Below are 26,234 nucleotides of genomic sequence, written 5' to 3'. Positions count from 1 at the left end.
TGTCTTTCAAAGTGACTATGCCATTTTGCATTCCCACAAGCAATGAATCAAAGTCCCTGTTGCTCCACATCCTTGTCAACATTTGGTGTTGTCAGTGTTCTGGATTTTGGCCATTCTAATAGGAGTGTTGTGGTATCTCGTTGGTTTCTTTTTTCTTTTTTGAAGATTGACACCTGAGCTGACAACTGTTGCCAATCTTTTTCTTTTTTCTGCTTTTTCTCCCCAAATCCCCCCAGTACATAGTTGTATATTTTAGTTGTGAGTCCTTCTGGTTGTGGCACGTGGGACATCGCCTCAGCATGGCCTGACGAGCGGTGCCATGTCTGCTCCCAGGACCCGAACCAGCGAAACCCTGGGCTGCCAAAGTGGAGCGCACAAACTTAACCACTCAGCCACGGGGTCGGCCACTCGTTGTTTTTAAACTGGCATTTCCTTGATGATATATGATATGGTTTGTCTTTTCATATACTTATTTGCTATCTGTATATCTTCTTTGGTGAGATGTCTGTTATCTTTGGTCCATTTATATATTTATTTATTTTAAAATTCTTTTATTGAGGTCATATTGATTTATAACCTTGTGTAATTTCAGGTGTACATTATTGGGTTTTTTTGGTACCATGAATTTACTATATCTGGAAGAAAAAGCCCACCCATACTTACTATCTCCTCTCTCAGAGAGTGACACTTGTGACACTGAAGTCTTTTTGAAAAGATTTGAAATTTGCAGTGGAGACAGTCCCAGCGACCAGGTCTTGTTTAGGGTACTTTTCTTCCTGTCCAGTAAAAAAATCTGAATTTCCATTTCCCTTTTGACCCTCACATTTCTGGCATTCCGAGCTTTGTGTGAGAGCTCTCTAAGGGAATAGGGCCTCCACGGGATCTTGTAAGGTGACATTTTTAGTTTTGTGCCTGCAAGGCTGCCGCCACTGTCTTTTCTTATAGAATTGCTTAGATTTAAGAAACTTGTATCTGAGAGAAAGTGTTCATCAGGTTTTCCACATTTGTTCCAACTGGAAAATCATCCTCAATAAATTCCTGAACTGGAAGCTACTTTGGGGATTTTGAACACTTGTTCCCTGAGTGGCCTATATAAATCTCTCCTGATGCTCTCTTTCCTCCACTCTGAATTCTAAAATCCAGGGCACGTTTCCTCAGTCTGAGTGGTGCCAGCTTGATCAGCAGCTTGGGTCTAGTCTTCATGCCCACTCTGTCACTTTGAAGTTTATCTATTGATTCTTTGGGCATTTTTATATTTGATCCCATAGATAAGCCACATGGATTCAATGTTATTGTTCTGCAGTCCAGCTTACACCTAAATGTCGAATTTGAGGAATCCCAATTTTAATTCTAGAACTTTACTAGTGTTTTGTGGGAGCAAAGCAATCAGCTGTCCCACATTCTAAAAGCAACGGATACATGTTGGCTTCTAATATCTAAAAGGTCTGTATACAGAAAGACCTATTTCTCCATGAGGAATCCTCGTTCCAGCTCTTGTCACAGCAGCATGGGCTGAGGCCCCACACTCTGCAGATGTACATCAAGCGTACCTCTAGGGCAAGCTGTGGCAGCCTCTACATCGAGACTGCACCTTTGCGGACGTCTTTCTGCCTTTGCTTCAGAAAGATGCTCTCCAAGGGCTGTTTTCTCGGAGCCTTATACACTTGCAATTCTACCTTCATTAGGAGCAGACATTCACATCTCAAAGCCAGCATCTTCCTTGATGGAGAAATGAAAGGAACCTTCTTGCATACATCTTCAATTACACCAAACAGGAAGAGACCAGCACCTGCACATTCCCTTCGGCTGCTTCGTCACCACCGCCTTCAAAGACAGGAGCGTGCCGCTGCGGCTGCACGTCTTGCGGATCATGCTCTCAGTGCGGCCGAGCTGGGGCCGAGAGGCCGGGCTGGGCTAGGGTGGGCGCCGGGGCCGCGGGGCCGGGCGGCAGCGCAGCCCGAGGTACCCACCTGAGCGGCCCTCGCCCCTGAAGGCGGAAGTCCCGGGGGACCGAGCCGGCTTCCCCTCGGACTCCTGGCGTCCTCGGCGAACTCGCAGGCTTGCTCTTAAATGTTAATTTGGAGCGGCCCTCGATCCAGGTGTACATTATTATATATCAGTTTCTGTATAGACTGCATTGTGTTCATCCCCAATAATCTAATCTTTATCTGTCACCATCCATATGTGCCCCTTTACCCCTTTCCCCTCCCCCCACCCCCTTTCCCTCTGGTAACCACTAATCTGCTTTGTCCGTGTGTTTATTTATCTTCTACATATGAGTGAAATCATACAGTGTTTGTCTTTTTCTGTCTGGCTTCTTTTGCTTAACATAATACCCTCAAGGTCCATCCATGTCATTGCAAATGGGACAATTTTGTCTTTTTTATGGCTGAGTAGCATTCCACTGTATATATATACCACATCTTCTTTATCCATTCATCCGTTGATGGGCACTTGGGTTGCTTCCATGTCTTGGCTATTGTGAATAATGCTGTAATGAACATAAGGGTACATAAAGCTCTTTGTATTGTTGATTTCATGTTATTTGGATAAATACCCAGTAGTAGGATAGCTGGATTGTATGGTATTTCTACTTTTAATTTTTTGAGGAATCTTCACACCGTTTTCCATAGTGGCTGCACCAGATTGCTTTCCCACCAGCAGTGTATGAGGGTTCTCTTTTCTCCACATCCTCTCCAGCACTTGCTATTTCTCATCTTGTTAATTATAGCCATTCTAACAGGTTTAAGGTGATATCTCATTGTAGTTTTGATCTGCATTTCCCTAATAATTAGTGATGTTAAACATCCTTTCATGTGCCTGTTGGCCATCTGTATGTCTTCTTTGGAGAAATGGCTGCTCATATCCTCTGCCCATTTTTTGATCAGGTTGTTTGTTTTCTTCGTTGTTGAGATGTATGAGTTCTTTATATATTTTGGAAATTAACCACTTGTTGGATATATGGTTTGCAAATATTTTCTCCCAGTTGGTGGGTTGTCTTTTTGTTTTGTTCATGGTTTCCTTTGCCTTGCAGAAGCTTCTTAGTCTCATATAGTCCCATTTGTTTATTTTTTCTTTTGTTTCCCTTGCCTGGGTAGACATTGTATTTGAAAAGGTATTGCTAAGACTGATGTCTTTGAACCATGTTTTAGTTAGTTTGTTTGTTTCCTTATTGTTGAGTTTTAAGAGCTCTTTGAATATTTTGGAGAATAGTCCGTTATCACATAGGTCTTTTGCAAATATTTTCTTCCAATCCGTGACTCGACTTCCCATTCTCTTGACACTGTCTTTTGCAGAGCTGTAGTTTTTCATTTTAATGAGGTCCAGTTTGTCAATTTTTCTTTCATGGCTTGTGCCTTTGGTGTTGTATCTAAAAATTCATTGCCATCCCAAGTCTTCGAGGTTTTTCCTATGTTATCTTTTAGGAATTTTATAGTTTTGCATTTAGTTCTATGATCTATTTTGTGTTAATTTTTGTGAAGGGTGTAAAATCTGTTTCTAAATTTGTTTTTTTGCATGTGGATGTTCAGTTGTTCCAGAACCATACGTTGAAGAAAATATCTTTGCTCCACTGTCTTGCCTTTGCTCTTTTGTCAAAGATCAGTTGACTCTATTTAGGTGGGTCTCTTTCTGGGCTCTCTGTTCTGTTCCATTGATCTATTTGTCTATCCTTTTGCCAATACCACACTGTCTCGAGTACTGTAACTTTATAGTAAGCCTTGAAATCACGTAGTGTGAGTCCTCCAAATTTGTTCTTCTCCTTCAACATTGTGTTGGCTCCTCTGGACCTTTTGCTTCTCCATATAAACTTTAGAATCAGGTCATTGATATCCACAAGATAACTTGCTGGATTTTGGTTGGGATCGCATTGAATCTATATGTCAAGTTGGGAAGAAGTGACACCTTAATAACCAAAAGCTGGAGTTTTTAACTCTCAGACTTGTCCACGCTGAGTGTCCAGCAATTTGTCAATTATAGTTCAGCTTTTCCTCCTCAGGCACTGGTTTTCATGGTGGTTTCTGATCCTGACTCTCTGCTCCGGTAAGCCATGACTCCCTGTTATTTGCCTGCCTGGCTCTCCAACATTGGAGGGCAGTGGTTTGCCCTACGTCCTTCCCTCTCTTACGGCTCCAAGAAGAGTTGTTGATTTTTCAGGCTGTTCAGCCTTTTCCTTGTTGGGATGAAGTGGCAACATCCAAGTTCCTTACATGCGGGACCAGAAACCAGAAGTCAGTAATTTTTAAAAAAACATTATTGCCTCTCATAATTTTGTATGTCAGGACTTTGAGCAGGGCTGAGAGGGGCAATCATTCTGCTCCATATGTGGCGTCAGAAGGCAGCTGGATTGTTCTGGAGCATTTTGTTGTTGTTGTCAATTACACATAGAATTTACCATTTTAAAATGGATAATTCAATGGCACAAAGTACATTCACAATGCTGTGCAACCATCGCAGAACTGTTTCTAGGACTTTTTCACTATCCTAAAAGGAAACTGCATTAGCAGCCATTCCCCATTTCCCACCCCCACCCCTCCCCCTCACAACCAGTTATCTACTTTTTGCCTCTATGGATTTGCCAGTTTCTTGATATTGCATATAAATGGAATCATACAATATGTGCCCTGTTTTGTCTGGTTTCATTCACTTAGCATAATGCTTTCAATGTTCATCCTTGTTGTAGCATGCATTAGTACTTCGTTCCTAACAATGTATGAGGGTTCCAACTTCTCTACATCCTCAGCATTTGTTATTTTCTGCTTTTGATTGTGTCTATCCTAGTAGGTGTGAAGCGCTATCTTATTGTGGTTTTGATTTTGCATGTTCCTAATGACTAATGATGTTGAGCATCTTTTCATGTACTTCTTGGCCATCTGTATATGTTCTCTGGAGATATGTCTTTTCAAATTCTCTGCCTGTTTTTCCTTAGATTGTCTTTTCGTTGTTGAGTTGAAAGAACTCTTTTTATATTATGGATACAAGATGCTTACCAGATGTATGCTTTGCAAATATCTCCTCCCATCCTGTGGCTTGTCTTTTCACTCTCTTGAAAGAGCCCTTTGATGCACAAAAGCTTTTAATTTTGAAGTCAAATTATCTGTATTTTTCTTTTGTTGCTTGTGCTTTTTGGTGTCATATTTAAGAAACCATTGCAAAATCCAACCAAGGTCATGAAAGTTTCCTCAGGTTTCCTTCTAAGAGTTTTATGGTTTTAAGTCATATATTTCAGTATTGATTCATTTTTAGTTAATTTTTGTATATGGTATGAGGTGAGGGTCCAACTACTGTTACTGCTTCCTAGTTTGACTCCATTATGGCAAAGAAGATACTTTGTATGATTTCAATCTTTTAAAATTTATTAAGACTTGTTTTGTGGCTTACTATATGGTCAATCCCGGAGAATACTCCATGAGCATTTGAGAAGAATATGTGCCCTGCTGTTGTTGGGTGGGTGTTCTATAGGTGCCTACTAGACCTAATCGGTTTATGGTGTTGTTCAAGTCCTCTGCTTCCTTACTGATCTTCTGACTAGTTGTTCTATCCATTATTGTGCTGAGCCTAAAGATTAGCCAGAGGAGAAATCTTACGGCCTTCTCAGGTCTTTTCTGACTCTGAGTCCTGCGCTGGGCAAGCACATGGTTTTCTGGATACCCAGGTATACTTGGGAGCATTCCAAAGCCCTTATTCTGTGAAGTATCTCACTCCCCAATGTTCCCTTCCAGGATGTTGGCATGTCTATTGCTTGCTGCCGGCAGCAGCAGCTTGTTCACTTGCCTTTCAATGATTTTGAGGCACGTCCTCCACATAGCCACGCCTCCACCCTAAGAGAGTTTGGAGTCAGGTGAAACAAGAGCAATCCATCCCCTTGTGTCAGTCCTTCAGGGAGCCCCCCCGGACAGGTTCAAACGAACGAACACAATTCCTTGGGAATAAGGTCCACTCTCCTCCCTCCAGAACCAGGAACCCCGACTTGGAACGCAGGCTGCCATCTATAAGACCACAGCTATGCCAGAGAGGAGGGTGTGCAAGAATAAGTTAAAATGCCACAAAACTTTCCCATCACGTTGAACGGCTTTTCTCCAGATTCAGCATGCACTTGGTTGTTGTAAACCTTTGACTATCTTCCCAAGTTCCAATAAACTTGATTCTGACCCTTTTTTCCAGTTTTCAGTGTTTCTGGAGAGGGATTGACCCCCAGAGTACCCTACTCTTCCATTTTCACCAACATCACTCAGTTCTGTGAGGGATGTCTGAAAATTTAAATTCTTATGTTACCATCTTAATTTAACAGTGTGCACTTTTTTCCCAAAAGGAATAACAAATCACAAGAAAGACAAAACTCGAAATTTCTTTAGTATTAATGAACTTGTGAAAATCAATAAAATGATTTATTTTATATATGCAAAGTCAAAATCTCTGTGTACACTTAAATTTTTGCAAATTAATACAAACATGACAATACTGCTCCATATAAACCTTTGTATAAACATTAAAGGAAATATACACATAATTTTTTCTTTTAGTGCTTCCAAAGCACAGAATGTACAAGTCTCCCTGAAGCCTTTCTGTTGCCACATGCAAGAACAAATGTCGGGGGTTGGGGCAGCCTCAGGTGCACTTGGTAAAGTCTCTAGACAAAATAGAAGAGAGTTGGAGGTAGATTGCTTGGTGACTCTCCCTGCCCCCGCCCACAGAGAAATAAGTTACCCGAATAGCAGCTTTCTTACTCTTTGATTCAAACTCTCCTGAATATTGCATGGTTTAAAAGGCACAACTAGGAATTGTTGAAAACTTTGTTCGGCACACACGAGATTACCAGTTGGATTCTGGACACTTATTCTTCCTAAAGGATGTAGCAAGAGCAGCAAGCAGCGCTCCACCTGAACACAGGCCCTGGTCACCCAGGAAATGCCTGGAATGCCAAAGTTCAAATGAGTGAAGCCTCATCGCCCATGGCACGGCCGGCAGCGTTTACTGGAATTAATCTGCTGAATTTATAACATCACCTTCCTCAATGAAGAAAAGAAACAACGAAACAACAAACTAATCCTTTCGAAGAAAACTCTTAGGGCAAAAGCCAGCTTTTACTGTCAGAGAATCATAAAATAAAAAAGCTCCACAGCTTCTTCTTGACTAAAACATTCTAGGAAGCTTCAACAATATCCTGTTCCATCCTACAGCACAGACACTTGTCCTTTTTTCTCCTTGGCCTTTGCATTAACACAATGATCTGCTGTTGATGTGATTAACATTGTTGAGAAGGTAGTGGGAATCTATTTTTTCTAGTACCTTCTCAAGGTACTGAATTAAGACTCGTCTTTTAAACCTAAAAATAAAGAGAAATTTCATTAACCAAAAGATGCTTAAAGCACTTATGTGTAAGACCGTGTGCAGGGTACAAAGTGGAATTGACAGTTTACATGGGAATAGAAAATGTATCCTCACGTAAAGCTAGGGTTTAGTAAATACTACCAGTGCCAGTTGAGGGCCCAAGGCCGCCTCAGACTGTGGTGAGTCTAGAACGCTCCACAGACTTGGATGAATGAGTTGGACTCAGATAATATCAATCTCAATGCTTCTGGAGACAGCCTTAACTCTGAGGCAGGGCCACGGTTTGAGAAAAGCAAGGCAAAGCCTATTCCTCTGCCCATGCTGCCTTGGGCCCTACTGCTTAAAAAAATAAAGAGTTCCTCTTCATACCCACCTTGCAGCTTCCTTGATGGTAAATTCAACAAATTGTTTCTTGACTGCAAGAGGTCCTTGCACTCCTTCAAGCAAAATGAAAATTCTTTCATACTCTGAAGATATTAAAAAGAAAAAAACTTCAGTATTTAAAAAAATACGAATGGGAAGTAAAATTCAGTCTTTACACATCCTCAGTAAACATTCTTCATGGGTGGAAAGTTAGATATAGTTTGTATTTTAAACACTCAAATCAACACATCTGCACACACCTACTAAGGAAACTCTTATAAACACTAAACAAATATGATAGGCTGAATAATGGCCCCCAAAGTTGCCCATGTCCTGATCCCTGGGGCCCATGAATATGTTGCCTTATACGGCAAAAGAGATTTCACTTTGCAGATGTAATTAAGTTACGGATCTTGAGATGGGGGATCATCCAGGTTTATGCATGTAGGCCCAAGGTAGTACTTGGCCCAAAGATCCTTATAGACGTAAGGCAGCAGAGTCAGAGTCAGAGAGAAAAGACGGAAAGATGGGAGCAGAGGTTAGAGAGGAGAGAAGCTGGTAACATTGCAAGCTTGAAGATGGAGGAGGGGCCCATGAGCTAAGGACAGCAGGCAGCCTGTAGAAGCTAGAAAAGGCAAAGAAACAGGTTCTCCTAGAGCCTCCAGAAGGAACGCTGGCCTGTCAACCCCTTCATTTTAGCCCAGTGAAAATAACTTCAGAATTCTGACTTCTACAACTGCAAGATAATACAGTTTTGAGCTACAAGGTTTGTGGTCACTTGCCACAGCAGCAAAAGGAAACCATTACAATAAGTAAGGGGGGAAAAAGAGACAAAATGTGTACTAGGTCTTTTTAGTTAAAGCAAGAGGAATCACTTTAAATTATGTGAAAGCCCAACACTTCCCAAAAATGCACCCAAAGAGATAGCTTGAAACTATTCTGAATCATAGAAGGAGAGGGACCTCCCAATATATTATTGATAGGTGTTCTTTCACTACTTACTTCGTCCAAATTTTCGAACTTCCTTCATTAACTGATGTTTTATATCAGCATTGATTCCTTGTGCCATAGCAGGAGTTATTTGTAATGTATTTGGCACAGCTCCCAAAGTAGACGTTACTGAGACCTTCTGATCATTTACAGAGATGCTGCAGTTTTTGGTTCCTCCCACAAGTGCATTACCACCAGGTTTGGGAATGAGGCCATCCTTCCTGAGACTAATGAAGTCATCAGACAGAGAATCCGATTGGTTGGGTGGAACCCCATCTCCCGCCATATTCATCAGCTCTGGTGCAGCAGATTTTGACAAGAAGCCATCTGGTGGGGTTTGACCATTTTCCGTCTTCTCCTCATGGACATCGTGAATGACAGTAACATCTGGAAATCAAATTAAGAAGTTGAGCTGTGAGGTAGGTGTGTTCTATCAACCCCACAGGCAGATCCTGGTGCTCCTCAGTTTTGAGGAAATTATTTGTTTCATAAAAGAAGAGGATGTACCAGATGGAGTCGGAGACCCCCCTCAAATTGAGCTCAGGAAGATAATACAATAAGACCACTTTTTTCTCTTCATGGCACTATGAATACACATGGAAACCAAGTAAGACGGCACAGCTAATAAACATCCTCAAATCCTGCACTCCTGGTTTAGTGGCAGCTTGTGCTTTACAAGCTGAAAAGCAGCAATTCTCACTTGATGTCATGATTTCTATAATTCACCTATAAAATGCATGCTTTACTGAGCTTGACACCAGATGATGTGGGCTGCCCTCAACCTCTCCCCTCTCTGCCTCAAAAGTTCTAAGAAAGCAGAGGCAGCCGTTAGATCTGAAGGCTTTATATGCACTCCGTCACCAAAAATCCTTGTCTGTCTATGATTCTCATTATTCTTTTCTGTCAAAGAAGTGGGTTTCTTTTTACTCCAAGTCTGACACCTCTATTTCATTTCCTCATCTCCTCTGTGCCAGGCACTGTGCCAGGAGCTGGGGGATTGCCCAGGAACAAGACAGACAGAAACGATCCCTAGCCTTATGGCAACTCACATTCGCATGGGGATGTCAGACAGGAAGTGCACAAGGAGCAAGCAAGATCGTTACAGTCTGAATCCGTGTTAGGGAAGAAGTAAGCAGGGATGTGACAGACAGCAGGAGAGGGAGCCTCTATGGACCACGTGGTCCAGCAGGGCCTTCTGGGGAGACATCCTTTGGGCAGAGCTTGGAGGAGGAGAAAGAGCCGGCCTGTGCACAGGCAGAGGAAGAGTTCCAGGCTGCGGTAACAGCAAGCGCAGGGCCCGCAGGAGAGGACGAGCCGGGAACACAGAGCAAAGGACAGAGGCAAAGAGAGCAAGGAGGAGACCCACAGGACATGAGTTAGGAGAGGATGGCAGGGCCAAGATGTGCAGAGTTTATAGACTGTAGTAGGGAGTCCAGATTCTGTTCTGAGGATAGGAAAGTTGATGACGGGTTTTCAGGATGGACATGGCGTGATCTGATTTCTGTGGCCACACTATCACTCTGGCTGCAGGTCAAAAAATGGTTTAGATGAGGTGACGATGGGAAGCAGGGAAATCAGGTAAGAACCTATTGGAGTAGCTTGGTGACAGCTGATGGCAGCCTCGACTGGAGAGAGAGAGAGAAACGGTGGGATGCAGGATTTATATTGGTCATCAAGTTGCCTGGACTTGCTAATGGATGGAAGTGATAAAATAAAAGAGAAATTATGGTAACTCTAAGATTTTCACCTGAACCACTGGGTAAAAAATAGTGCCAGGGGTGTGCAGGTGCCAGTGCACAATTGCTCGTGAGAGTGGATTGTGTTCAACTCTTCCCAATCTGGCTCAGTGACCTCACGCTGATAGCCTGACATCGATAACGCTGGCATTATTTACACTGGAAATCTGCAAGCGTTACCATCCAGGGCTTCTCCACCCTCCCAACCCCACACCTGTGGGCAGTCGGCTGTTACAGCGTTACCAGCACACCACTGGATGGTGTTATTAACTGCACTGGGGAAGGCTGCAAGATGAGCTGTTTTGGAGAGAGGGAAGGTCAAAAGTTCAGCTGAAACACATGAAACCTACTGAGTTTTATATGTCTGTTAGACACCTAAGGAGAGATACCATGTCCACAGGTAAATTTGAGTCTGGAGTTTGGAGCAAGTTGTAGTCTAGAGGTATAAATATCCAAGGTGTTGACATGTACATCTTCTTTAAAGCCCCAGGCCTTCATGGGATCCCCTATGGAGAGACTGCAGTGACGAGGAGCAGATCCAGGATGGAGCCTTGCTGGGTCCCTGCATTATTTAGAAGCGGGAAGGAAGGGGAGAAACCAGAAAAAGAGGATGAAAAGGATTCCCTTTCTATGAAAGGGAAAAGAAAACCAGGAGTTTGTGGGGTCTGGGAACCCAAGAAAGTTTCCACAGAGGAGAGAGTGAACGACTGTGTCAAATACTGCTGAGAAGGAATGGCAACCTGTGGCAGACTGGGGACCCTGATGAGACCTGTTTCAGTGGTGTGCAGGAGGCAGGGCCGGACTGCACTGGAGCAGAGCATGAAGAGGAGATGAGGACACAGAGAGCGAGTGCAGACCCATCTTCTTATTGAGCCCATTTGCTCCTACTGCCTCGGGAACCTGCTTTATCATTCCGATGTGTGCAGCAATCCAAATGGGCACGTCTCATTAGGCCTTGCCCTGGCAAAGCAACCCTGTGCATATCTCCATTGCTCCATCTTGTGTTAACTACCATGTAAGTATGGATCTTCTCCCCGTTCACAGAGATTGAGAGCCTTGAAACAGGATCTGCTCCCCACAGGGCCCTTTGTACCTACCACATCGATGGTTTAGTAATGGATTACTTAATGAACAAGAACTGAATACAAAAGAAATGAATACAAAGGAAAAGAAAATTGTTTAGTGTCTTAGTCCTCTAGGAGCCATAAGGAAATCACAACCACTACTCTATACCTGTATGTACAAGGGTGGGTTTTATGAGGTTTGGATAAGATGGGAACCACGAGGCTGAGGGTGGTCCCTTTCCGCCCACATGGTTAGTTACAGTAGGTGGTGTTTGTGGTTTCCTCAACAGCAGGGACATACTCCGCCTTCTCTTAGATGACAGAGGACTGTTGGGTTCTCCAGGACGTTTCACTTTGTTCTGTGGCCCTGCTACAAACTCATCTGCTTCATCAATCATCATTCCCTGAAAAACATCAATGAACAAATTCCATTAAAGACGACACTGCAAGCACTCTTCCTAGGCATATGCAATCACGCGTTACATCACCAACAAAGGCCTTAATCATGGGCCAAAGATTTACCAGGCCCCGCACAGACTCTGTTCAGAAAATGCTACTCAATTTTAATCCAGTCTCAGTGGAACAAGGAGGAAACTGAAATATAAGGTGCTGTCCAAGGTCAAATCTAGTAGAATCATGACTAACCAGAAAGCTTAGGAAATAAGCAATTCTCATCAACTGAAATGGGCATAAACCCAGTTACCTTTCTGAAGAAGTACAAATGATTCCGAATCAACCCTTGCTAAGGGAAATAATTTCTTTCTGTGTGCTTTTGTGCTTTAAACTCATTAAGAAATATTGATTATCACCGTACAGAATGCTGCATGTAGATACTGAAGGGCAGGGAGATGGAAAATGTAATTCCCTTAACGGCAACCGCACAGAGATTCAAATATGTCCACCTTGGTGCTGGACAGAAAGGAGGGGGCTTTTCACTCTTGGGGACAGATAAAAGATGAGAGCCGGCAGTATAGGTTAGCTAAAAGCTGCCCTCATCCAAGGATAACCAAAGAATATGCACTCCATTATTTGAATAAAATCACGATAAATGGCTTCTCCAAGGCATTTTCCAAAGCAAAATAGTACAGAAGGGGGAAAACATATTCACTGAGCATTTACTACGTGTCAGGTAATGTTCTAAATGGCATACATGTGCTAACTCAACACTCCACAGAGCTCTGTTAGTTAGGTGTAATAATTATCCCTTGTACTACAATGAGGAAAACAAGACACAGAATGATTAAGAAAAACTCCAACTAATTGATGATTGGGGTGAGGTGGAATACTTTTCACAGTCTGGTTTGGTTACAGAAGAGATTACTGCATGAGTCTGCACCATAATACCAATGGTCTCCTCCAAGAGTGCAGACATAATCCCCATTCATCTCCATGCTTCAATGGTCAAGTCAGTCTATCTTACACATACACACAGACAGACACACACACACACACTCATCTCACATTTAGATCTCTAGTAGGACGAGCCAAATAAAGCAACATCACCTAGTACTTCATATTTCAAGAGGAGCACTTCATCACTGTCTAGATAAAGCACTAGAGATCTGAATAATGGAAAGAGAGGAAATGAATGGCAATCTCAATATTAAAGGAATTAGTGTGTAGAGGTGGAAATGAATACAAACTCTGGAGCTGGAAAGATGTGGGTTCAAATCCTGACTCTCATCATCTGTGTCACTCAGGGTAAGCCATTTGACCACTGTGAGCCTTGATTTCTTTTTATTAAAGGGCAGATAGTAATACTCATCTGAATAACAGTTATGAGCATTAAATGTGACAATTTAAGACACCAGCTTCTACTAGGTACTCAATAAATGTCAGCTATTATTTGCTTCAACCGACACACTCTTGCATCAGGAGGCTCCTGCTTTCCACTCACAAAGAGCCCTGGATTCATATTTTATCTTTTAAACAAAGAGAAGGAGAACCTCTGATGTATATTCATCTTGCCAAGAAGAAAGGAATTATAGCACGAATATCACAATTTGGGCAGACATAGAAATAGGTATCCTACCTTCTTATCTTGTTTGAACGGATTGCCAAAAGTATGCAGTCTTTTTGGTTGATCTGGATCAATCTCTCGAAGTGGGGAAGCCAATGTCTTTAGGTATTCCTGATAGTTACCCATTTGTGCAACTGGAACACTATGAAGGGAATCTGCAAAATCGTCAGAGAAGAAACAGATGCTACACAGCTGAAGTGTATGGTCCTTTTGACAGGACATGATCAGAGTCTAGCTTAGCAATGTGTATCTTGGCATCCAATAGTCTAATATCTCGAATGTAGCATTCTAGGATCTAAAATCATCTCTCTTCATCCCACTCATTACTCAGTCTACCATCACTACTGCTTACAAGCTCAAATCACTAGGCCAAGAGCAATTCCCTTACCTTTCAAACAAGGTTTGAGAATGGGCTGACATCTGTCATACGACCATCCCAACTCAAAACACCATATTTGTTCTGTGTTTCAAAGAGCCTAGGCTCCATGGTTTTCTCTTATCACCTAGAGAACCAAGCCTTACCCTCTTGGAGAATTTGATTAAAGCTATAGGCTCTCTTCTTAGAAAAGTCCCTCCTTTTCCACAAAACTTGGCACACTATTTCAGGAGGTTGGCCAGGCTAAAATTTGCTCATTTTAATGGTCAAATGACCCTGTTTAAAATGGACAAAATGGGGGCCAGCCAGTGGTGCAGTGGTTAAGTTTGCACGTTCCACTTTGGCAGCCCAGGGTTCGCCGGTTCAAATCCTGGGTGTGGACCTATGCATTGCTTGCCAAGCCATGCTGTGGCAGGTGTCCCACATATAAAGTAGAGGAAGATGGGCACGGATATGAGCTCAGGGCCAGTCTTCCTCAGCAAAAAGAGGAGGATTGGCAGCAGATGTTAGCTCAGGGCTAATCTCCCCCCGACCCCAGAAAACAAATAAAATAAAGTAAAATTAAATGAACAAAATGGTAAAAGGGAGTTATACACTATCACCAATTATCCTGGACACTATCAGGTTCATTCTTTTCATGTAAATGAGGAATTCTGGAGTGAGTGCATCACAGTAGACCGGGTGGGATAGCATTCAGGTGTGCGATTTCTAAAATCTGACAGACTTAGGTTCTGCAACTTTCCAACTCACCAAGCCTGGGCAAACTACCAAGATGCTCACTCTCAGTTCCCATGTCCATTAAATGGGCATAAAAACAGCAGCTCTCTCACGGGGCTGCTCTGAGGCTTCCAAGAGCTAAAGCACACTGATTAACATATTCACTGATTAATGCACCTTTTCCCTTAAGCCTGAGAACAATGAACTTGTGCCTGGGGCGATGTCAGGATTCAGTGAAAACAGGCATTCTAAACATTAAAGTATTGCAAAATAACCTACTCATTGTGCAATAAACACCTTTGTGTAAGTCACGCTTGACATTTTCTTAATCAACAAAAAGTACTTTCCTCATTTACCTTCATCCTGTCCGACAATAAACTTGTGTGTTTTCAGCAGATTGGATCTCATTCGAGTTAACTGGTCTAAGAGACCTCTACGTGGAATATCATAGGCATTTCTGTATGTCTGAGGTTTCAAATCCTATTTGAAATGAAACAAATAATTTCAGTCACTCCTGTGGCTTTTAATATAGAAACGTAATTCTTAACCCTCTTAAAATCCTAGTGAAGAACTCTACATTCAATACAATTGGATAGAGTAGAATTTTCCCAGTGGAAAATTTTCACCTGCTGGCCTTGTTCTGAATTCTAATACACCCACAAAGCACTAAAGCCACTGGGAATATCCTTTTTGAAGTATGTCATTTAAAACATCAAATCCTGAGATTTATGCCTGTGGCAGCCTTGCAGGTCCACTGCTTGTAATCTACCCTCTGGTAGCCACGGAGGTGAGCTGCTGGGATCTCCCTCCTGGACGCAATGGCTGATCTTGTAAGGAGCGCAGTTAGCTGAATGCAGTTAGCTGCAAGGCCTTTGGGATCTCCTGCAGCACATGGGCAGAGGCCATGTTCTGCCCAGGCTGCTCCTTGCTAGTGACTGAGAAAGGTGGGGGGCGTCAGGGCCAGGTGAGTTCTGCCAACATGGACCTCCTCTATGGGAAATCTTGGTGCCAGAGATCCCTATCAGGCTGGCCAAGACCTTCTACAAGCTACACCCATGTCTGAGGCTCTTCATACCCATTCCTCCTTCGTTCCCCACTCCTCTCATGGATGCTAGATCAGCATTGCGGCCTGAAGGCTTCCCCCTCTTACTCCTCTTCCCTCTCCCTTTTCTCTTTCACAGACATCACCACCCCACAAACATATCGTGTACATTTAATCCCATATTGGCATCTTCTGGCAGGACAATTCCTAAACTGGCCCATTAATAACGATGAAGTCCAAAACAGGATGGTAATGATTTCAAAGCTAAAGTAATATGAAAGGCATAAACGTGTCAGACAAGTTCAAACAAATACAAACTGTTCATGTTACAATTTACCTTGTTTAAGAGCCCTACTTGGAAGCCAGCAAATTCTTTGGTATTCAGTTCTGTCAGTCTCGGCACAGTTTCCCCGATTATTTCTTTCAATAGTTTTCTAAAATTTTTACTGTGAGTCAACGACACGCCACCTCCAGAATGATTTTTCACTTTGATTCCAATTTCCTGGGGAGGTTTCTTCCCCACTGAGGCTAGTATTCGTTCTGACTCTAGTTTGGTCTAAAATGAAAGTACATAGTATGTTATGAAAAGATCTACACTGTCACTGTCGTTTTTACTACTTAAGAAAGACAATACTTTAAGAACCCCACAGAACAATTATCAATTGCAAATCACAGAAAAACGGATAATTAAACATTTTCCTGTGCTTCTCTGTACTACCACAGCAAATGGGGGGGGGGGCCTACAAAGATAAATAACAATAGATTTTTTTCTCTTGTCTAGTGTCAAAATTATGACTGAATCATGGAGAGAATGGAAACCATGGATAAGAATTATATTCACAGACATTTAAAATTACATTTTGTTACTAGAAAGTCTAGTCTAAATCAACATATTCATTTCAGATCCAGACATAAAGGAATTTATAAAGGCAAACTAGTGCTAAAATTCAGATTACATACTTTGGCATTATATCTGGAAAAAATTAAACTTTCTTTTTAATATTGGACCATCCAAAAAAAAAAGAGTTATTTCAATTAAAAAACATTACCAAGTAAATAATTTGTAATATGTACTCAATAAGTTTCTTATTAATAACAAAAAGTCCTCTTAATAGACATTATTATACCATATTGATAAATATTGCTTGAGAGTGTATTGTAGCAATATATTGGGCATATTTTGTGATTTACGTACATTCTGAGATGGTTCAAGGAACACTGGTGACACAGAGTTATTAAATTAGTAATTGGAGCTGCTATAAATTAGTAATAATCTTTTCTTTTTCTCTAAAAGATGGAATTCCACCAATGTCCAGTAAGCCCAAAATAATTTTGAATTTCTCATGGTTTGATTAGAGATATTCATTAATTTTCCTCTACTTATTGTAATTAAGTATGTTTATTATCTTCTAAAAATATTAAGACATGAAATAAGGGATAAGAGCAAATGAAGGGTCTGTTTCCATAAAGGGTCCTCAAAGCTCATTTATAAAACTATACAAGCGATGTGCCCCAGAATATCCCAGAACCTGCATGAGTTTCAACTCTGTTCACTATTCTTCCTTGTGGTCATACCCTGCCGACACAGCCTTAAAGGCCTAAGGTAAACATCAAATAAAAAAATATAAATCAATAGATCAATCAATAAATAACCAAAACAAAACATTAACAACAACAAAAATCTATTAGCAGAGAGGAAAAGGGGCTAAGGGGACACTCGGTAGATCAGAAATCTGGGTTTGCCTTTACTTTCTTTTGCATCTCTGAGCCCACTGGACTGGCAGGAACTGGTAAACTCCAGATCGTACTTAAGTTTTTGCCAGTTCCTAGCAAAGTGTGTCAGCATCCCAAATTGTGGAGTCATTTTTGTTCTTTAGTGAAATCTGACACTTTTCTGCTTACTACTCTGTTTTGTAAAGGCCCAACTTCTAAACATACCCAACTTGAAGCATTATAGTCACTGCAAATGCTCCAGACTGTTCCCTACCTGGGAATACATTTGTGCACGAGAAGAAAATAAGGCTGCTGCATTAATCTGTCATATAACATAACACATTTGTATGGCAGTAAAGCTCTAACTCAGTAGTTCTCAAACATTTCCATCCTGAAAGAATGGGCTAGGTAGAGGTGAGAAGTATGATAAGTAGGGGTGAGTGGAGGATGAGGTACTAATAGAGAGGGGCAGGCAAGGGACAAGGTGAATAATGGTGAATGAGGTGGGGGTGTAAAGGAACAGATGGAGGGCAAGAAGAGAGGAGGTCGAACTCCACTCTTCAGGTGCCCTTGGGGCCTATCACCCTCCAGTTTGAAGAACACGGGTCTCATCTCCCCCTCTCCAAGAAAAAGCATATGGATATTTATTGCCTAAAAACTAATTTCAGGCAAGTCACTTCATCACACCATGCCTCAGTGTGCTGACCTAAAAAGGGGGGTGCTCTAGCCCAATGTGATTTGAGGAGAAACTAGGTTGAAGATAGACAAAATGTGACCCATGAGATAATTCTATTAAGCCTCTGCCCCTCTTAGGCCACAAAATATCAACCAGCTTGTGGGTAGGACAAACTGGCAAGCGAAAGGAGAAATGGCACAGCATCAAATGATACTGACAGACCCTTAACTGCAGTTTAATGGTGAAGCTAGAAGCCATAGAGAATCACATTATTACTAATCCATAAAGTGTAGAAATATATACACATTTAATTTGAAAAATTACAATTACACTAAAGAATAAGGAAATGCACTTCTGAGGGCAAAGGATTTTTGTTTGTTTGTTTTTACCAATACTACCTGTTGGCTGAGTTTTTTAAGGTAAGAGATAACACTGTAACTAAGTCCACAATCTAAATTATCTGATATCAGATTTGGAGCTCCCATCATCCTTAGTGCTTTCTTTAATGGCTATAAGGAAACAAAATACACAACAGTAAGAATAGAATAAATCTTAAAATACTCAAAGTTCAGTTATAAGGGGCAAAGGGACATGATTCATTTCTTAGAAGTCAAGGTGCTGCACATAAAACCAAACATGGAACATTAAAAAGTGGCAATGAAAGTAGTAGAGAGGTAAGGAGCAGAGAGTAAAACAATCAGAAGAGAGTGGGATAAGAAGAGCAAGGAATAGCAAATTCAAACAGGTCAATTGCTTTCAGTCTTAGTTCCCAAGTCAGAGAATCAGTTCACATTGCATTTTATTGCACACCCCATTCCTGCCATGGCAAAAACTAACACACCCCAATTTCTCCTCCCAGTGACACCAATGGTACCATTTAAGATTCTGCCTTTTCACCTCTAGAAACTTGGCTTAAAATTTACCATATCCACCTCTGAAACGATTTTGATCATCTTGATTTAAATTATATCACCAGTTCAAAATCATCATGAATATTTTCCTCAAATTGTAAGAACCCAAATGAGGTCAAGTAATTTTTTACTCTTTTGGATCTCCCCCGCCAGTGCCCCTACTTTATACTGTGTCTAGGACACATTTAACAGGTAACAAGTAAATATAAAGTCTTCAGAATTTCTTTTTTCAGAGGGAAACCCCATATTGAGAATTTCTAGAGTTAAAAAGGGAAGTTGATATAATGCATGAATCCAGACTTTTTTCCTTAAATTCCAAAATTACAATTACAATTTCATAATGTTTGTTTTAATAAGAGAAACATAGATGTGTTTTTATAAACATAACCATGGCAGTTAAAGGAAACAAAATAAAGAAAACAATTCTCTTTTGTGCCGCCATGACTTCTCCAAGCTCTTACACATAATTTGAGAAGACAATGGTGACACAAGTATTTCTAAATAAAAAGAACTATTTTATATCAGAGATAAAGTTTTTGTTCATTGACATGTCTTGTGACAAGAATCATCATTGATACAGTTAATACATATATACATATAAATACATACTAATAAGTAGTATGGAGGCAGAGTTTTTAAGTAGTTGTCAAAAGCCTGTCGCCACTTCAGATTTGGCTTAAGCTTGTGAACTTTAAACAAGTCATCTGTAAGAGAAAACCAAATAAAATAGTATATTATTCCAGCCCTAAAGTCCAAGATCTAAATCAAGCAACCCACATCTATTATACCATTTCCCAGAAATCTCAAGTTTTAATTACATTAGATGAACCTTTCATTGCAGTTTATTTGATTGTCTTCCTTGGCACTATTTACCAAAATTATATATAGCATTTTTCTAGAAAATGAAATAAAAATTCTCAAGTTACATATTCCGCTTCTGTCTGTGGAACTACATAAAATATAATACTAAAACACTGGCTCTGATCTGTGTGAAATATTCTTCTGACTTGTTACATAATGGTAACTCTACTGTAGTAAATTACACCTGAGGGGAAATCCCTGGTGATGGTCACTGGTTGACGGAATATTTCTTTTATTTAAATAGAGGGCGTTAAAACAACAATAACAACAACAACAAATGAACTCATAGATACAGAGAACAGACTGGTGGTTGCCACAGGCAGAGGAGTGGGACGGCGGGCGAAAGTTTGAAGATGGTCAAATAGTATAAACTTCCAGTTACAAAATAATTAAGTCCCGGGGATGTAATGGACAGCATGGGGACTACAGTTAATAACATTGTATTGTGTATTTGAAGGCTGCTAAGAGAGTAGATCTTAACGTTCTCATCACAAGAAAAAAAATCTTAACTGTGTGTGGTGATGGATGTTAACTAGATGTACTGCGGTGATCATTTCGCAATATATAAAGATATTGAATCATTATGTTGTACATCTGAAACTGATAATAATGTTATAGGTCAGTTACATTTCAATAATAAATAAATAAATAGATAAATAAACAGAGGGTGTATACTTTTTGCTGAAAGTCACGGTAAGAGACTTTACAAAGTATATGAGAACAAAGACCAAGCCTCTAACGTCAGGGCAATGATGGCAAGCTCTAAATCATGTTTTGGATTTTCCTTAATCAGTCTATAGTCTGTTTAGCTGTCTTTCCCCCCTATTCATTACTTTGAGTTCAATGGTCAGGCATTTTGAACCAAACTTTGGATCTCTCAATGTTGGTTAACAATTGGGTGATGGCGCTAGTAAAAGGAAGTAGAGATGTTGAAGTTTAAAATTCCATCCAATCAAATACATTTCTTTTTTTTTTAGATGGTAAAGTACTATTTTTTTTTCAATTTATATTTTATTTTATTTATTTATTTTTTAAATTTTTATTGTTTTGGATGTACATCATATTTCAAATTCTGGATACATTACATCATGTTCACCACCCGAACACTAATTATAGTGCATCCCCTCACATGTGACCCTAATCACCCCTTTTGCCCTCCCCCCACCCCCCTTCCCCAATGGTAACCACCAGTCCAATCTCCAATGCTATGTGTTTTTTTTTTTGTCGTTTTTATCTTCTACTTATGAGTGAGATCATATGGTATTTGACTTTCTCCCTCTGTCTTATTTCACTCAGCATAATACCCTCAAGGTCCATCCATGTTGTCACAAATTCAAATACATTTCTTGAATGTCATGTGCATTAATACAACTAAAGATATTTTCCTTAAATAAGCAGATACCTCCATCTTTTCACACTTAAATGTAATTATTTTAATAATCTAAATGCATTATATACGCTATATGAAAATTTCCAAAACATCTCTTTATTTCTGCTGAGGGTAAGAAAAAATATTTTTCTAATATAATAATTCAAAATTGATAGCCCCATTGACATGAACTTGCCACACTTACTATAAATACCAAAAACATTGTAAGTTCATCCACTATTTTATTTCTTCAGGTGTTATTGGCTCTTATTAAACAAAATGCTTTACTTCCTGGGAGAAAACCATCCCTATGTCACATGCATAACTTCTCTACAAGTAGGGCTATTCTTTGAAATTCTGAATTACTGTACTTAAGGAAAGCGACTACATATTTTCTTCCTTTTACGGCTATAATAAATGATTCATTCCTGCAGAAACTAATTTAAATGAATTTACAAAGTCATAAAATGTAGGTCTTTTGTTCTTTCGGTACAAGGTAGAAAGAACAAAGGAAAAAAGGATCTGAAGAGATTTCTGGCCCACTGTAGCAGGCAAGTCCTTTAAAGACCATTCATATTTTGACAGAAAGGAACAAGAAATCGGGGAAACATTCTGTTATACTGCGTCTTTATGTGGAGTCTGTTGAGAATTAGGCAGATTTTGGAAACTGACAAATTTAAATACCACAAGACTGGAGAGACATTTAGATATAAATAGATTAGATAATGAGAGTCAATAACAGTCTTAATATTTCTAACAATGCCAATTGCAATGATTCCACCCAGGAGCCAATTTAGTCTAATTATTTCTTGTCAGATTTTTTTTTAACAGGGGTAGGAGGAAGAAAGAAAATCTCCCACAGTCTAGATGAAGGGTGGAGAGCTATTAGGGTGACACTGCTTTAGTCACTATCTCTGTAGCTCAGAAAATTATTTCCATGGTATTAGATTTCCATTCACATAGAGTCTCGAGGATGGTGCAGTAAAGATATCAGAAATAATCAGCAATCAACATTTGAAGGATGAACAGATGAGAGTGCAGAAGAGAGTCAAATGATACTGCCAACACCTCAAAAACTACTGATAATTTCTCTTCCAGTTCCTTTCTCCCCATTGCCAGCTTCAAAGAGGAGGAAGATGTGGGTTTGAGTCCAAGCTCAGCCACACACTTAGCTGAGCGAGCTGTGAGAAACCACTTCACCTTTTTGTGCCTCCATTTCATCTATGAAATCGGTTTAATGCTAACCGCCTTACCACACAGGATTGTTCTGAGGAATTAGATTACGTACATGAAAACACTGTATAAAATGAAAAAAAAGGTGTAAGCTATGAAGCACCGGATATCTGGTGATTAACACACATTAAATTATCCTCTTTCTATTATTCTCTTTTCCTCCTCTTGACTATAACTGGTCTTAATATGGAGCTGAATTTTATTTTTTACACAAGTCTCCAGTTAATTAAAAAAAATAGGCGAATTGACTGTGGTATAGTTAAGAAAAGAAAAAGAGAAAAGTTGCTACAAAGGCCTTAATTTCTGTAGTTATTGGCCCTTGATAGAAAAAATAATTTCCTAATTGAGAGAGAATCTTCTCACCAACTGCGATAATCTGGTTACCACTCGACTGACGTGATGCTTATGGATCCAGTTAGGCCTCTCTTATCTATCCCAGGCAAGTTCTAGTACTTAAATAATTAAACCTTTGTTAACTATTTTTGATGGAAATCTTGAGTGAATAAAGAGGAAACAGAGGCTGCCTTTATGAGCAGTTTTTGTAACATGCAGTAACATGGTGATGTTTCCGGACATTGTGAAGTGTATGTGACTTAACTTGCCTTTTTACTAAATGCCTTGCCCACTAAAACTGTAAAACTGTCCTATATCTTTATATTATGTCCTTAATATGGAATAGCAGTGTCCTTAAGAGCTACTAAGATAACATAGCTATGAATAATGACAATACTAATAAGACCACTCATAGCATTATCGAGCACTTACTATCTGCCAGGTGAGTTCTATGCAATCTAACTGTATCAATTATTTAATCCCATCTAAATCCCTTGGAGGTAGGTACTATCATTATCCCCACTTTACAGATGAAATAACTGAGGCACACAGAGGTTAAGTGTCTTATCCAAGGTCACAAAGCTAGCAAACAGCAGAGCTACGATTCATACCAGGGCAGCTAGGCCCTACAGTCCATACTCTTAACCACTATGGAGGCCACACAACCAAGAAAGTGGCGTAATGGTGGAAATGTTGAGAGTGTCTATTTCAGAGCCTCAACACAAAACCCAAATTTGGGATTCAGAGGCACAAGGAGCTCCAGCCTCAAAGGGTGTGAAAAGCCCTATGCTCCTTGAAAGACAGGTTATAGAAAAGCCTGGAAATGGATATTTGAAGCCAAAGGGCAGAGTGGGAACTGAGTCAAGGATGAGATGGCCTTCAAATGGATGTGTGCGGTTAGGGATGGAGGAAGAATCAAGGATGTCTCTGGGGTTTCTGATTTGGGATGTTTGCAAAGGGACGGTGATGCTCTAGGCAGGGTTGGATTCTCCATGTAGCAGGTTAAGGAGGACCAGGGACAAATGTCATACATGCCTCTCAGGTGACAGAAGATATTTCATAAAGAAGAGGAACTTGGCATTTGAAGGATAGAGTGATACAGACTAAGAGATGACCAGCAGGACAGTGCCAGGATTTGACCTTACATAGTACTGTGGAGTCTGGGCATGGGCAGCATGTGGCAACTCAGGCACAGAAGGTCTTAGGCAAAGGAAGAACTGACTGCTTCCTCCTAAGCATTATGCCAGGTCCACATCTGACCTCTAGGACTTGCAAGATCAGCAAAGGTCAAGTTTATACATCTCAGGTAAAGTGCTATACATCTCAATTTCTAATGGGAGACCAGATACACTAGTAAGGGGCATTGTCATATAATAATTTAGAAGGAAGGCTGAGTTTAGACCAAAGGTGAGATCCTGGAATTCAGCCCATAATAGTTCTATAGAACTTTTCCACCGCCCTGCGATGATGAGGCCGCCCTCCACCCACATGGTGTCAGTGGAGACCATGTGGGGAAGAGTAGCAAAAAACTCCTACTTCTCCCAGCCAGGGAGGTACCATTTGAGCGAGGATCCGGAACTCCCACCCCCACACAGCAGTAACAAGGAGCCCCTTCCCTTTCAGTGTCAACAGAGGCCAAGTGGGGAACCTGGACTTCTACCCACTCCTGGCACTAATGAGGCGGTACCTCGCAATCTCTGCCAGAGGAGTGTAGGAGGAAGCCAGCTAAAACAGAAGGTTTCAATAAGATCCAGAGACTCATAACATACTACTGAAAATGTACAGGTTTCAACTGAAAATCACCCATCACACCAAGAACCAGGATGCTCTCCAAACAAATTCAACAAGACAATCAAGAGACGCCAACACTAAAATGACAGAGATGTTAAAAATATCCAATAAAGATTTAAAAAGAGTCATCATAAAAAATGTTTCAACAAGCAATTACAAAGAGGCTTGAAACAAACGAAAAAATAAAAAGGCTCGGCAAAGAAATAGAAAGTAAGAAGTAGAAGATAGAAAGAAGAACCAAATGGGAATCTTAAAACCGAAAAAGACAATAACCAAAATAAACAGCTCAATGGATGGGCTCAAAAGCAGAATGGAGGGGACAGAGGAAATAATCAGTGAGCTGGAAACTAGAACAATAGGAACCACCCAATCGGAATAACAGAAAATAGACCCCCCCCAAAATGATCAGATATATAATTTTCAAATTGTCCCCACTCCATATGTTGCCTTTTCATTCTGTTGATTGTGTCCTTTGATGCACGAAAGTTTTTTTTTTTTTGTAATTTTTTTTTCGAGGAAGATTAGCCCTGAGCTAACATCTGCTGCCAATCCTCCTCTTTTTGCTGAGGAAGACTGGCCCTGAGCTAACATCCATGCCCATCTTCCTCTACTTTTTATGTGGGACGCCTACCACAGCATGGCATGCACACAGTGGTGCCATGTCCGCACCCGGGATGTGAACCGGCGAACCCCAGGCTGCTAAAGCTGAACGTGCGAACTTAACCACTGCGCCACTGGGCCAGCCCCATGAAAGTTTTTTAAGTTTGACCATGTGTTTATTTTTGCTTCTCTTGTCTGTGTTTTTGGTGTCATCTCTCTTATTATTTCTTACACCTGCATTTGACTCTACAATTATCTCAAAATAAAAAGAGTACTTAAAACATGGAAAAGAATACTAACAGTCAAGTAAAGAGTATCTAGTCTAAACCTTCACTTTATCATTGTGAAAACTGAGGTCATAAAAGTATATTTAAGAAAAAGTGGTAAATAAATCCACAACATACAAGTACTTTTTTATTGGTAGTCTTATTCACCTGAAAGACATCACCTATATTTTATATCAGTGACAATCACCTCTTAGAGGGTATTTTTAGATTGGACTTCAAAATAAATAGGCTATCTCAAATAATCATGCTAACATATTTATGATGACCCGTTCTTAACCTTCTTAACCCGCAACATTTAAAAGAATTTCTTTTTCAGTACATTTAATACATATAGCATTTACAGCACTAAAAATCTTATGCTCTTAAGGACTATATTAAAACTTAGCAAAAATTTGATCCTTTTCACAAAAAAAAAAAAAAATCCCACCAAATAAAACTGTCCACAACTTTACAACTAGAAGGATAGCACGTGGTACTGTATTTCTCTAAACAGATGTGGCTCTTTAAATGAGAAAAAGTCTCCACACACATTTTCAGTGATATCTGAGTAACAGCTTCTGGAGTTGCTCCTTTTAGAACTTTGCCATGGAAACCACAGCTTCCACAACTCCAGTTATCACAGAGTTTACTCTTGTACCTATTTCCTAACTTGCTACTCTGCCTAAAACAGATGCCTCAAGAGCATTTTTTTTAAAGATTGGCACCTGAGATAACAAATGTTGCCAATCTTCTTTTTTTTCCTCTGCTTTTCCTCTCCAAAGCTCCCCAGTACATAGTTGTATATTTTAGTTGTGGGTCCTTCTAGTTGTGGCATGTGGGACGA

At 40.4% G+C, this 26,234-nt stretch overlaps 1 protein-coding gene across 28 annotated transcripts in view; it reads right to left on the bottom strand.

Moving 5' to 3' along the window:
- Window positions 1-6,344: 6,344 nt before the first annotated feature.
- LOC103541166 (integrator complex subunit 6-like) overlaps window positions 6,345-26,234 on the bottom strand; it is a 53,770-nt gene continuing 33,880 nt past the window's right edge. For 8 of the 28 annotated variants that reach the window (XM_070604798.1, XM_070604799.1, XM_070604800.1 and 5 more), the window contains 9 exons: window positions 19,547-19,641; window positions 18,425-18,535; window positions 15,975-16,193; window positions 14,952-15,075; window positions 13,515-13,657; window positions 11,652-11,886; window positions 8,695-9,069; window positions 7,703-7,796; window positions 6,345-7,324 (listed from right to left, as the gene is read on the bottom strand). In XM_070604798.1, coding sequence (XP_070460899.1) covers window positions 7,216-7,324; window positions 7,703-7,796; window positions 8,695-9,069; window positions 11,652-11,886; window positions 13,515-13,657; window positions 14,952-15,075; window positions 15,975-16,193; window positions 18,425-18,535; window positions 19,547-19,641 — 1,505 coding nt within the window. In that variant the 3' untranslated portion in view covers window positions 6,345-7,215. Of the gene's footprint in view, window positions 7,325-7,702; window positions 7,797-8,694; window positions 9,070-11,651; window positions 11,887-13,514; window positions 13,658-14,951; window positions 15,076-15,974; window positions 16,194-18,424; window positions 18,536-19,546; window positions 19,642-26,234 lie in introns of those variants that run through there. The other 20 variants (XM_070604811.1, XM_070604819.1, XM_070604810.1 and 17 more) reach the window with 6 other exon arrangements.

This window comes from Equus przewalskii, chromosome X (assembly GCF_037783145.1).
Source record: "Equus przewalskii isolate Varuska chromosome X, EquPr2, whole genome shotgun sequence".
Taxonomy (NCBI): domain Eukaryota; kingdom Metazoa; phylum Chordata; class Mammalia; order Perissodactyla; family Equidae; genus Equus; species Equus przewalskii.
The sequence above is the reverse complement of the archived record's forward strand: the minus strand, read 5'-3'. Positions and strand labels throughout refer to the sequence as shown.